Raw genomic sequence first — 13,988 nt, 5'->3', positions numbered from 1 at the left:
TCTCGCGAACGTTTTAGATAAAAGCATTTAAAGTAAAAGATATTCTCCAACGTTGATTGTGATATAGTAATTTATAGGACAACATCAGTAAATGTGATCCAAAGTTGTTGAAAATGAGCTATCTTCCAGGAACGGCGAGTTTAGTGGAAGAAATAGACAGTATGATTTTTAAACATTTAAGTCGTTTGGTCTGGTTTCTGTACAAAATAACAAATAAGATTATTTGTAACTGTTGAATTATATGATAACAATTTCATTCATTGTTTCTGACAACATACAGGTGTGAACATTTCAGAAAAAGATTCACTCACAACAGCATGATCTTGATCCAAATTGGATTACCAAGATATTGTGTGGTACATAGGTTATTGAATTGTAACCAAATTAAACACCAGATGTTTAAAATTTTTGTTTCCTAATGAATCAGCCCAAACGGTTTTGGCTGATATTTCAATATATATTTGTTCATCTTGCACAACCACACTTTCGAGCAAATTTAGGTTATTTGGCCACCATTTCCATAATCTAGTGAAATTTGTTATTATAAACCCACCAAACTTTCAACCGTGATCCAATTTTTTAAAAATCGCAGAGAGATAGTCAGAACTCTTTGGATTAGGATGCTCCCAACCTGATAAATACATACAAATGTCATGGAACAGATACTTGAGCCTTTCTTCTCCCTACTAGCCTAATACAATTTATATTTACATACAAGTTTTTTAATTTGTAATCCATATTATATATATCATTATATTGTTACACCTCAGAATTATTATTTGCACTTATTATCTATTTTGTCTCTAGAAAAACTGCTGGTTGTTTTACGAGATGGAAGAACATTGATTGGATTCCTAAGAAGTATTGATCAATTTGGTAAGTTTTTATATGATTAAAACAAAATATTGGTTGCTGAGAACAAGTCACCATTATTAGAAATTTCTGTCTATATCAAAAATAAATAGAGCCTAAAAAATAATGATAATAAAATGGAACACTGGTTCATTTCAATTTTAAAGGGTCCATGTCCCACTGATCCCTTCCAAGATTCTTCTTCTTGCAAATTGTATTTGGTTTTTTGAGCATTTAATTTGAATCTCTTAATTTTTTTAACAGCCAATCTAGTCCTTCAAAGAACAATTGAGAGAATTCATGTTGGTAAAAAGTATGGCGATATTCCACGAGGAATCTTTGTTGTCCGTGGAGAAAATGTGGTGCTTCTTGGAGAAATAGTAAGTACAGAATTGTTCAGCTTAAGTATTTCACATTTAACATGCGTATGTTTCTTATTTACGCTTATATCATAAACAAGGCAGAGAATAGAATAGAATTTCTATTAACAGTAGAACTTGAAATACATGATAAGTAATATCATCTTAGTATGGTAATTGAAAAATTATTTGATATTTGTTTTGATTCTGGGTACTTCTGTAGATTAGAAAAATTAATGATAGACAAAAGATTCCTAGAGTAAAAATCCAAATAGGATAATGAAAAGGTTTTAAAAATTTATTATTTCCATCATAACCTTTCTTCCATGGTTGGTGCCAAGATCCATCTGCTTTTATTTGTTTGAAAATACATTATATGATATACTATGAAATATCTGTAAAATACTGGACAAATTCATGTAAGAAAATGGAACCATATGAATTGGCATTCGGGAAACTGATTTTTTTTCTGTGAAGTATCATCTTTTAGATGAGAAATTACTTTTATCCTCTGTGTAGTGGGCACATAGAAAAATATCCGGATGATGTTGTTTCAACAATACAGATAAACTGTGAGAGAAAGAATTTAGTGTACAGTGATTACAAATGCCAGTAAATGGTAGATCTCAATATTTTTATTGGTCTCTCAGACATACTTAATGCTTGTAATCAGAGGTTACATATAGGAACAGCAAATTTAACAATGTGAAGTTAATGTAGTCATTAGTTACACTATCCAATGTAAAGGAGGTTGGGTCAACTCTTGTATTGGAACTTTCACTTAATTATTTCAGATACTTTTAGCTGTCAGTTCACTTGAATTTAATGGAATTTACTATATCTACCCATTCAAGATTATTTTGTAATACTTCAGGATCTGGAAAATGAAAATAATCACCCACTAGAGGAGGTACCTATCGATGATATTCTAGAAATGCAGAGAGAAGAACAGGTACAAAAACAGCAGGCAGAGGAGAGAAAGAAAAAATCCATGCTGGAACAAGGGCTACAACCACATTCAGAAATGCATGAAGAATACCTCTGATACGAAATGGACAGGGGTGTGCAGGGAAACTGAGAATTGTAAACATGGACAAATTTCTTTTTAAGGGTGTTATCGATCATTCATATTGACAAAAATGTCTCATTTTTCTCATTTTTAGATTTTGAAAGTTACCAGTCCAAGGGAGATAACTTTGACAATATAAAACATTTCAAAAAGTTATTGATAGCAAAGGTATGTCGGAGGTGTATTGTACATTTGCTTGTAAACACCAATCTGAAAATATCATTCAATACTTAAGTACATGAACATTTCATATTCATCATCAACTTACATTGCTGGATAATGTATGGGATTTTAATTTCTTCCATTTTTCCAAAAACGATTTTTCATTCAGGATTTGAAATTGTCCTTAAGTTGCAAAAAGGATATTCATGATTAATTTTAGAAAGCTTGAGCTTCTTTCAAAATATTATAATTTGTAACTTTCTAATTTACAGGAATTTGTGAATTTTTTGTTGGAGTATGTGGTATTTTGTGTATTTTTCTATATTTTTTATTATCATTCACAATCAAAGGATCAATCATTAGTTTGTAGACAGGAAGCGTAAGTACAGTTTGCTCCGTTAGATAGGAGTCTGTTATTTTGAGCTTCACACATATACAAATTAAAGTTATTGTCCCGTTAGATAGGGTGAAATATATGATCCGAAGCGTTCATTTTTTTCTTAAAATTTTGTGCAGTAGATTGTGTACAAATTAATGGAACTGATCCGTTAAATAGGAGATAAGTTCTTATTGATAATGTATTTTTCAAGCGTATTACAGTCATGTTGTGTACTCTGCTGAAATTTGCAATGTATTATCATATGATTTGTGTCCTAAGTATGCTATTTGTCTTCAAAGATTTGGTACAGAGACAAATAAATGATATCAACCATACAGTGTGTGTTAGACTATTGATTCATTACATGAAGATTCCAATAGTTTTAGGAGAGTGTCCTTGTTATTAAATGCTATTTCTGAGGAGTACTACCGGAAAATTTGGACCTGGTACCCTGTCTACCAATGTGTTAATCATCTCATGTCGAGAGCATAGCTCATGTTGTCCATTACCTAATATTACCGGATATATGGAATGCCTCTTGATGTGGCCAGGTGTCTAATACTGAAATTTGATCTCGGGATCCACAACATAGAGTTATGACTCTTTTTTCACCACACAAAACATTGTCAACGATGCAAGTCCAATATTTTGATAGTGCAATCATGAATTATCACAGGTTTTTATTTAGATAGCAGCTACTTAATAATTTTGCATCTGTAATAAGATATCATGCCTCTTGTTTATACAGTTATGGCCCCTTTTTCACAGTGTGACTTGAACTGGGTAATCTTAATTCTTATTTCCCCTTTGTCTTGTTTAATCTGCCTTTTCAAAATTACCTGAAATCATGCCATAGACTTAATTATCCAGTAACCTTACATTGTTTATCCTACTTGGGAGAGAATTTATATAGGCTTTTCCTGTTATTCAATCCAATTGACCATGAAAACTTGCCAGTCAAATTTGATTAAATGAAAGCGAAAATGAATTGGCAATCATACGACTGACTTTAGTGTGAATATGAGGTATTTTTGCACATTTTCATTTATTATAAAAAAAACTGTATGAATTCATTGCTTTTTTTCACTGATAAATTATTTCATTCTTAAAGACAATTTTTGTTTTGAAGTAAACACATGAAAAATTGTTAATTTAGTAATATACTTTATTTTTAGATAACACACAGTTTATAAGCAACAGAAACATTGAAAATAGGGATATGTTTAACAACAAATTAGTGTCAATAGTTAGCCTTACAGTTGTATCTCAGATACTAAATGTTGTTTTAGTGAAACTGATACAAACCAACTGTATCATGGTCATCATTATTTCACTACACTAGCATGTTCAAGTGAACAGCAAATAAGATGTAAGATATGATTCAAAAGTAAAGCATATGATGACTCAAGAGGCGTGGGGATGGAGGAATCGGTCCCAAGCCTAAGTGACACCTTGGAGCCAACGGGTGACCAGAGTACAAATGATTTGGTTCCTGATTGTTTGGAAATTTGTTATCTTCTGCCATTTGTGATTTCCATTTGTTTCGTCGATTTTGGAACCAGACCTTGACCTGTGTCTCCGAGAGATGGAGAGTTAGGGCTAATTCTGCCCGCTCTGCACTGGATAAGTAGCGTTTCGCATCAAATGCGGCTTCTAGATAAAATATCTGAGCCCTTGAAAACACTGTTCTCGTCTTCTTCTTCAATTTTGTATTATTTGTTTGTGAACTGCTTCTTGAAGATTCCAGCTCAGTTTGAAGTTTCACAGTTTCTGTATTATTGATCTCCGTTATGGAGACACCTGACGTCGTTTCTCCAGTGACGTAACTTGGTGGCGCGTGCTCTCTTAACTCCTGGCATGAGCGACAGCCACACGTCGAGGCGTTTTCTGTAAAGAAAAATGAAGACAGTTGCTACACAGTAACCAACAGTGTATTGTTAAACGGTGCTAGTCAAAAATGATCATACTTATAATAAGAATGAAAAACTTATCATACATATCACAAGGAGAGGAAAAATTACAACACAAGGAGAGGATAAATTATAACACAAGGAGAGGAAAAATTATCACACATATCACAAGGAGAGGAAAAATTATCACACATATCACAAGGAGAGGATAAATTATCACACATATCACAAGGAGAGGAAAAATTATCACACATATCACAAGGAGAGGAAAAATTATCACATATAACAAGGAGAGGATAAATTATCACACATATCACAAGGAGAGGATAAATTATCACACATATAACAAGGAGAGGATAAATTATCACACATATCACAAGGAGAGGATAAATTATAACACAAGGAGAGGAAAAATTATCACACATATCACAAGGAGAGGAAAAATTATCACACATATAACAAGGAGAGGAAAAATTATCACACATATAACAAGGAGAGGAAAAATTATCACACATATCACAAGGAGAGGAAAAATTATAACACAAGGAGAGGAAAAATTATCACACATATCACAAGGAGAGGAAAAATTATCACACATATCACAAGGAGAGGATAAATTATAACACAAGGAGAGGAAAAATTATCACACATATCACAAGGAGAGGAAAAATTATCACACATATAACAAGGAGAGGAAAAATTATCACACATATAACAAGGAGAGGAAAAATTATCACACATATCACAAGGAGAGGAAAAATTATAACACAAGGAGAGGAAAAATTATCACACATATCACAAGGAGAGGAAAAATTATCACACATATCACAAGGAGAGGATAAATTATAACACAAGGAGAGGAAAAATTATCACACATATCACAAGGAGAGGAAAAATTATAACACAAGGAGAGGATAAATTATCACACATATCACAAGGAGAGGAAAAATTATCACACATATCACAAGGAGAGGAAAAATTATCACACATATCACAAGGAGAGGATAAATTATCACACATATCACAAGGAGAGGAAAAATTATAACACAAGGAGAGGAAAAATTATCACACATATCACAAGGAGAGGAAAAATTATCACACATATAACAAGGAGAGGAAAAATTATCATACTTATCACAAGGAGAGGAAAAATTATCACACATATCACAAGGAGAGGAAAAATTATCACACATATAACAAGGAGAGGAAAAATTATCACACATATAACAAGGAGAGGAAAAATTATCATACTTATCACAAGGAGAGGAAAAATTATCACACATATCACAAGGAGAGGATAAATTATAACACATATCACAAGGAGAGGAAAAATTATCACACATATAATCAGAATGAGCTTACTCCAATTAAATGTTTTTTTGTCAATGTATGAATGTTTGTATACAGAAAGTCAACCTGATGTATAACCCATTGTTCATTGGCTATATAGAATGTGTAACACATCTTATATCTAACGTGTCCTGAGACAGACAACTGTCGTTAAGATATTCCTTAATTTTAGCAGATAAAAGTTGTGATACCTTGTGTAAAGCCTTTTTTCCTTAACTAAGGACATGTTTTTAAAATTTCCAGAAACAATAATAAGATGTGGAAACCAGTAACCTACTTTTTTATTGTGAACATATTTTTCGTTAAATGCATACAATTACTACTTATTAATCAATGAAAGCACGTTGGTCATTTAGGATACAGTTTAATGTTTGACTGAAATTGTTTTGAGGAATATTACCGAAAAAAGGGGTTAACAAGTATGTTTAATGTTAAAAGGCACGAATTTACGACTTATTAGCTAAAATTTTGTTTTATATCGATACTTCAGATATTACAATAAGCGTTATTCACGTCAGAAAATGTGGTCATTTTAATGTACCGAAAAGCCCATTTTGCTATTATCAGAGTACATTTATTGAAAAAAAATTATTCCATCTTTCAGACTGTATTTATGATGAAATTTACGTCACCAGCATCACAGCGTTTACAGGGTTTTTCTAAATGTCAGACTGCCGTCGACATACATTGTACATGTATTTAAACAACATAAATGATAAAAGTGCACTTAAGAATTAAATATCAAAATGATTTTAATTCACAGAAATCCAATATAAAACTCGTTGAGTTAAACTAGATATTGTTCTTAAAATGACACCTGTTTTAAGGCTCAAACTTAATCAGTTTGTCTATTTTACACCTTTAAATGACACTTGTTTTAGGACTCAAACTTACTTCTTACATTTTCAAAGAATACTTTATCAGCATCGAATAAATGTTATTGTTATTATTTTTTCTAAGGTTATGAAAATCAGAGTGAACCGTAAAAATGGAGATCACAATAATTAGTCGTAAAGCCGTCATGAGATAATACAACCTTCGTTTTAAAATTACCCCCAGTGTGGAATTATTGTCCACATATGGTAGACGGAGACGTTTTAAAAATGATCTTTTTAAATATATGGAGGTTTATGAAATTGTCACTATCTTTTTGCAGATGAAGTTTTTAAAATTATCAACATTGTAGAACAAATATAACAGTGTTGAATTAATTCCATTTTATAAGGAATTACAGAATACATTTTATATACTTGGGATTTGGAACTGATCCCAAACCGTTGGTGCTGTTTTTTTATTCCTAAATAATTCATTTTACAAGTGTATTGCATAGTGGTTAAGTTAAAAGGAATCATTAACGTGGCATTTTCATCATTCCTTTTATGTTCGTTTGATATCTTTTATATCACCTACCACCTCACCCCTTGTACTTGTATTGTTTCTGTATTTCAAAACTCCCACTGTCCCCTTATCCCCTTCCTTACCGCATCTCAATCACATAAGTCCTTCCTTCTATTAAACAAGGCAGTGGTATCACTATAGTGTTCACCATATGACATTTGAAATAAAACTTGATAAAAAGACTATATTTACCGTAAGATCTGCTGCATGGTGATTTCTGTTCCGATGACTCAAAGCACTTGTAGGGACTGTAGTATGACTCCGTACTCTTACGCCTGGCATCCGATTCTGTATCCTTGGTTAAGATGTCTTCAATAAAGAATGATTTGCCCGTTTTTCGTTCAGGAGAGTTCGTCTGTTCTGTATGAGAGGATTCGTCGTCACCACTCATGATTTTTTCTTTAAATCTACTATCGATTGGATTTAACTTAAATCATTTAATTGACTCACGGCGTCAATTCCAAAAGAGTTCGCAATGTCATCAATTTTTCTTAGTTAATCGTTGAGGTTCATCAGTCTTGAAATTGTATGGTTTGGTATTGTCTTAAGATTTTTATCAAATACAACTTAAAACGATTAAAGTCTTCGCTTAAAACAGATTATTCCTAAGTAGACATGAGGCAATCATAACAGTAGTGATTCATGTGGTCAGTCTGAACTTGGTTTGTAAAATGACTTCTATGACTAACGAATGGTCAGTTTATTTATCCAAAGACGTCGATCACTTATTGTAATAAAACTGACTTTTCAATGTAAGCTCATGGGATACAGAAGCGTGTCCATTGGTCATTCAAATTGGTCTTCTCAAATTTAAATAGTTACGACCATTCTTTCGTGAGAAGGAGTCAAGTGAAGTTAAGTGAGTACGGGGGCCTTTGACGTGTCTATCGTAATTACTTGAGCATTTTTGGTTTGATGTTAAACGTGATAAGTCTCGATATCACATTGTAATTCTACCTTATTTATACAAGTACGGATTTCTTTCTGAAGCTTATCTTCCATCGTTACCTGAGGCAAAAGCCGGTAAAATGGTTCGATAATAAACGCCTTTAAAATGATGTATTCGGAAAAATTATCTATTTCGCCTTTCATCACGCTTGAGAGATTCGACCAATGAAAAATGATACTAATTACAGAATTAACCAATCGGCGACTTTGTTATATGATTAATTGACCAATGACAATACAAGTAATGATTACCTTCGTTAAGGTGTTGCAGCCAAGCGTACTGTCCACAATGGAAGTCGTAGCTGCGAACATAAAACGTATCATTAGGGTTTGGTTTCTTCGGCAGAAAATGGCCAAAGGGAAGATTGGCCGGAGAGCGCTGGACCTCGTAACTTGTAATTTGGCCTGTTTATAAGCCGAATGACGTCTCTCGACATATGGCGGACACATTGCACAAATGGCACTCTTGTTTGGACCTCATTGACGGACAATAAATAATCTGAAAAGAAATATTGACCATAATTTGTTATCCGCTTGCTGTCAATGAGAATATTTTATTTCAACAATGAAGATGGTAGCTTATAACATGTTTGCTCACGTGCTCGTCTTTGATAGGTTGTCAGTGGCATGGTGTCCGTTTCTGCTTTATTAGACCATTTTGAAACTTTTGATGGTAAAAGCTTTCGTGTAAAAGGTCACCATGAACTTGTAGGATTCTAAGAAACAAAGTAACCGTGACACACCTGCTTAGAAAGAAACAAATTGCTTATCTTTTATATCAATTATCAAACTAAATCCAAACATGAAAACCAGCTTTACATTACCTTTGTAATAGACATAGAAAACGTCCTTTTTTTTACCTGATTTATTTAATATGTTAAGTATGTCTATCAGCCAGTCTGCAGTTATCTTGTGTTGGAAGTATAGAAATCTTCCATGAAACACCAGATGGATTTACCATTATGTTATTCACTAAAAATCGACTATGATTACTGAAATATATAAAATATATCATTGAATGTCCAAATTCTTTTTCAGTGAAACTACATTCATCATTCAAAATATGGAAGAATGTATGTAAACTGCTTGATATAAACAACATTGTACAGGTCTTTACACTTAGTCTACCATATAAGATTAACCGTAAGCTGATGTTGTTTCCATGGTGTCGTCTGTACCATCCTAGACCTTAAAACCGGAAGTCTTAGGGGGGGGGCGTTTTCGAGCAGCACTCCTCATAAGTATATCTGTCCTAAATGATAAACCAGAAGTATTCGATATAGGATTAATGTTAAAGCAGTTTTGTTTTGTAATCATGTACATATTTTGCTCTTCTTTCTTTATTTTTATTATTATTATTTTTTATAAATCGTTTATTAATCTAAAGTTTAAACACCTCCTAAAATTGAATTATATATGAACCATGGGTCTAGTGTACATCCCATATAGGTTTTGCCATTCCTTTCGATAACTTTTGTGTTTTTTTCCTTTGTCGCCGCCTAGGTTTCATGATATAAGTCTTTAGCATTACCGACGAGTCCCATAAGGACGAAACAGCTGTTTAAAGAAATTCAATTATCTAATTAATTAATTTATAAATATTAACGTCAGATTATAAACTCATTCATTGATATTCCAGATTATTGCATGGGTTACCACGTTTTTCCTTGTGAGTAGAAATAAACCACACAGAGAAGAGAAGGGAGAAGAGGTACAGAGGGACAAACAGCGAGTTGGGTCCTTCCCAGGCATACCCTGGCCATTAGGTCTAATGACCACTCAATGCTGTGGACAGCGCCAACGTACCTTGTATATACTCCCACCCCATTCCTCCCCCGAAAATAAACATGAAGTAGAGAAAATGGAAATTTATTTCATTATGTTGACATTAGTTACTACTGGATTTCTTCGTCATCAATTTCCTCATCAGTTCATCGTCATCAATTTCCTCATCAGTTCATCGTCATCAATATCCTCATCAGTTCATCGTCATCAATATCCTCATCAGTTCATCGTCATCAATATCTTCATCAGTTTATCATCGTCATCAATATCCTCATCAGTTCATCGTCATCAATATCCTCATCAGTTCATCGTCATCAATATCTTCATCAGTTCATCATCGTCATCAATATCCTCATCAATTCATCGTCATCAATATCCTCATCAGTTCATCGTCATCAATATCTTCATCAGTTCATCGTCATCAATATCCTCATCAGTTCATCGTCACCAATTTCCTCATCAGTTCATCGTCACCAATATCCTCATCAGTTCATCGTCATCAATTTCCTCATCAGTTCATCGTCATCAATATCTTCATCAGTTTATCATTGTCATCAATATCCTCATCAGTTCATCGTCATCAATATCCTCATCAGTTCATCGTCATCAATATCTTCATCAGTTCATCATCGTCATCAATATCCTTATCAATTCATCGTCATCAATATCCTCATCAGTTCATCGTCATCAATATCTTCATCAGTTCATCGTCATCAATATCCTCATCAATTCATCGTCATCAATATCTTCATAAGTCCATCATCGTCATCAATTTCCTCATCAGTTCATCGTCATCAATTTCCTCATAAGTCCATCATCGTCATCAATTTCCTCATCAGTTCATCGTCATCAATATCCTCATCAGTTCATCGTCATCAATTTCCTCATCAGTTCATCGTCATCAATTTCCTCATAAGTCCATCATCGTCATCAATTTCCTCATCAGTTCATCGTCATCAATATCCTCACCAGTTCATCGTCATCAATATCCTCATCAGTTCATCGTCATCAATATCCTCATCAGTTCATCATCGTCATCAATATCCTCATCAATTCATCGTCATCAATATCCTCATCAGTTCATCGTCATCAATATCTTCATCAGTTCATCGTCATCAATATCCTCATCAATTCATCGTCATCAATATCTTCATAAGTCCATCATCGTCATCAATTTCCTCATCAGTTCATCGTCATCAATATCTTCATCAGTTCATCGTCATCAATATCCTCATCAATTCATCGTCATCAATATCCTCACCAGTTCATCGTCATCAATATCCTCACCAGTTCATCGTCACCAATATCCTCATCAGTTCATCATCGTCATCAATATCCTTATCAATTCATCGTCATCAATATCCTCATCAGTTCATCGTCATCAATATCTTCATAAGTCCATCATCGTCATCAATTTCCTCATCAGTTCATCGTCATCAATATCTTCATCAGTTCATCGTCATCAATATCCTCATCAGTTCATCGTCATCAATTTCCTCATCAGTTCATCGTCATCAATATCCTCATCAGTTCATCGTCATCAATTTCCTCATCAGTTCATCGTCATCAATATCTTCATCAGTTCATCATCGTCATCAATATCCTCATCAGTTCATCGTCATCAATATCCTCATAAGTCCATCATCGTCATCAATTTCCTCATCAGTTCATCGTCATCAATATCCTCATCAGTTCATCGTCATCAATATCCTCATCAGTTCATCGTCATCAATATCTTCATCAATTCATCGTCATCAATATCCTCATCAATTCATCGTCATCAATATCCTCATCAGTTCATCGTCATCAATATCCTCATCAGTTCATCGTCATCAATATCCTCATCAATTCATCGTCATCAATATCCTCATCAGTTCATCGTCATCAATATCCTCATCAGTTCATCGTCATCAATATCTTCATAAGTCCATCATCGTCATCAATATCCTCATCAATTCATCGTCATCAATATCCTCATCAATTCATCGTCATCAATATCCTCATCAGTTCATCGTCATCAATATCTTCATAAGTCCATCATCGTCATCAATTTCCTCATCAGTTCATCGTCATCAATTTCCTCATCAATTCATCGTCATCAATATCCTCATCAGTTCATCGTCATCAATATCTTCATCAATTCATCGTCATCAATATCCTCATCAATTCATCGTCATCAATATCCTCATCAGTTCACCGTCATCAATATCCTCATCAGTTCATCGTCATCAATATCCTCATCAATTCATCGTCATCAATATCCTCATCAGTTCATCGTCATCAATATCCTCATCAGTTCATCGTCATCAATATCTTCATAAGTCCATCATCGTCATCAATATCCTCATCAATTCATCGTCATCAATATCCTCATCAGTTCATCGTCATCAATATCCTCATCAATTCATCGTCATCAATATCCTCATCAGTTCATCGTCATCAATATCTTCATCAATTCATCGTCATCAATATCCTCATCAATTCATCGTCATCAATATCCTCATCAGTTCATCGTCATCAATATCCTCATCAGTTCATCGTCATCAATATCCTCATCAGTTCATCGTCATCAATATCCTCATCAGTTCATCGTCATCAATATCTTCATCAGTTCATCATCGTCATCAATTTCCTCATAAGTCCATCATCGTCATCAATATCCTCATCAGTTCATCGTCATCAATATCCTCATCAGTTCATCGTCATCAATATCCTCATCAGTTCATCGTCATCAATATCCTCATCAGTTCATCGTCATCAATATCCTCATCAGTTCATCGTCATCAATTTCCTCATCAGTTCATCGTCATCAATTTCCTCATCAGTTCATCGTCATCAATATCTTCATCAATTCATCGTCATCAATATCCTCACCAGTTCATCGTCACCAATATCCTTATCAATTCATCGTCATCAATTTCCTCATCAGTTCATCGTCATCAATTTCCTCATCAGTTCATCGTCATCAATATCTTCATCAATTCATCGTCATCAATATCCTCACCAGTTCATCGTCACCAATATCCTCATCAGTTCATCGTCATCAATTTCCTCATCAATTCATCGTCATCAATATCCTCACCAGTTCATCGTCACCAATATCCTTATCAGTTCATCGTCATCAATTTCCTCATCAGTTCATCGTCATCAATATCCTCATCAATTCATCGTCATCAATTTCCTCATCAGTTCATCGTCATCAATATCCTCACCAGTTCATCGTCACCAATATCCTTATCAATTCATCGTCATCAATTTCCTCATCAGTTCATCGTCATCAATATCCTCATCAGTTCATCGTCATCAATTTCCTCATCAGTTCATCGTCATCAATTTCCTCATAAGTCCATCATCGTCATCAATATCCTCATCAGTTTATCATTGTCATCAATTTCCTCATCAGTTCATCGTCATCAATTTCCTCATCAGTTCATCGTCATCAATATCCTCATCAGTTCATCGTCATCAATATCCTCATCAGTTCATCGTCATCAATTTCCTCACCAGTTCATCGTCACCAATATCCTCATCAGTTCATCGTCATCAATATCTTCATCAATTCATCGTCACCAATATCTTCATCAGTTTATCATTGTCATCAATATCCTTATCAATTCATCGTCATCAATTTCCTCATCAGTTCATCGTCATCAATATCCTCATCAATTCATCGTCATCAATTTCCTCATCAGTTCATCGTCATCAATATCCTTATCAATTCATCGTCATCAATATCTTCATCAATTCATCGTCACCAATATCCTTATCAATTCATC

General features: G+C 34.0%; 2 protein-coding genes across 2 annotated transcripts; one reads left to right on the top strand and one right to left on the bottom strand.

Annotated features, from left to right (window-relative positions):
• The first annotated feature begins 68 nt into the window (after positions 1–68).
• LOC132565412 (U6 snRNA-associated Sm-like protein LSm1) lies at positions 69–3,158 on the top strand. The gene is made up of 4 exons (XM_060230054.1): positions 69–159; positions 808–876; positions 1,117–1,232; positions 2,086–3,158. Exons 1-4 carry the CDS (start codon positions 114–116, stop codon positions 2,254–2,256), a joined length of 402 nt encoding a protein of 133 aa, XP_060086037.1. The 5' UTR covers positions 69–113; the 3' UTR covers positions 2,257–3,158.
• Positions 3,159–4,202: 1,044 nt separating this feature from the next.
• On the bottom strand, positions 4,203–7,870 carry LOC132565435 (homeobox protein HMX3-A-like). Its single transcript, XM_060230076.1, has 2 exons — positions 7,672–7,870; positions 4,203–4,708 (listed from the first exon to the last, which is right to left on the bottom strand). The coding sequence occupies exons 1-2, from the start codon at positions 7,868–7,870 to the stop codon at positions 4,203–4,205; spliced, it is 705 nt and encodes a 234-aa protein (XP_060086059.1).
• Between the last annotated feature and the right edge of the window lie 6,118 nt (positions 7,871–13,988).

This window comes from Ylistrum balloti, unplaced genomic scaffold, assembly GCF_031769215.1.
Source record: "Ylistrum balloti isolate Yb309-2 unplaced genomic scaffold, AGI_CSIRO_Ybal_v1 Utg369722, whole genome shotgun sequence".
Classification (NCBI taxonomy): Eukaryota; Metazoa; Mollusca; class Bivalvia; order Pectinida; family Pectinidae; genus Ylistrum; species Ylistrum balloti.
This window is presented reverse-complemented; position numbering and strand designations above follow the sequence as displayed.

Excerpts from the sequence above, each read along its gene's own strand:
- LOC132565412 (XM_060230054.1), top strand. The coding sequence starts at position 114 with ATGAGCTATCTTCCAGGAACGGCGAGTTTAGTGGAAGAAATAGACA. Across the intron at positions 877-1,116 it reads AAGAAGTATTGATCAATTTG|CCAATCTAGTCCTTCAAAGA; the intron begins GTAAGTTTTTAT and ends TTTTTTTAACAG. Across the intron at positions 1,233-2,085 it reads TGGTGCTTCTTGGAGAAATA|GATCTGGAAAATGAAAATAA; the intron begins GTAAGTACAGAA and ends GTAATACTTCAG.
- LOC132565435 (XM_060230076.1), bottom strand. The coding sequence starts at position 7,870 with ATGAGTGGTGACGACGAATCCTCTCATACAGAACAGACGAACTCTCCT. Across the intron at positions 4,709-7,671 it reads ACCATGCAGCAGATCTTACG|AAAACGCCTCGACGTGTGGC; the intron begins GTAAATATAGTC and ends TTTTCTTTACAG.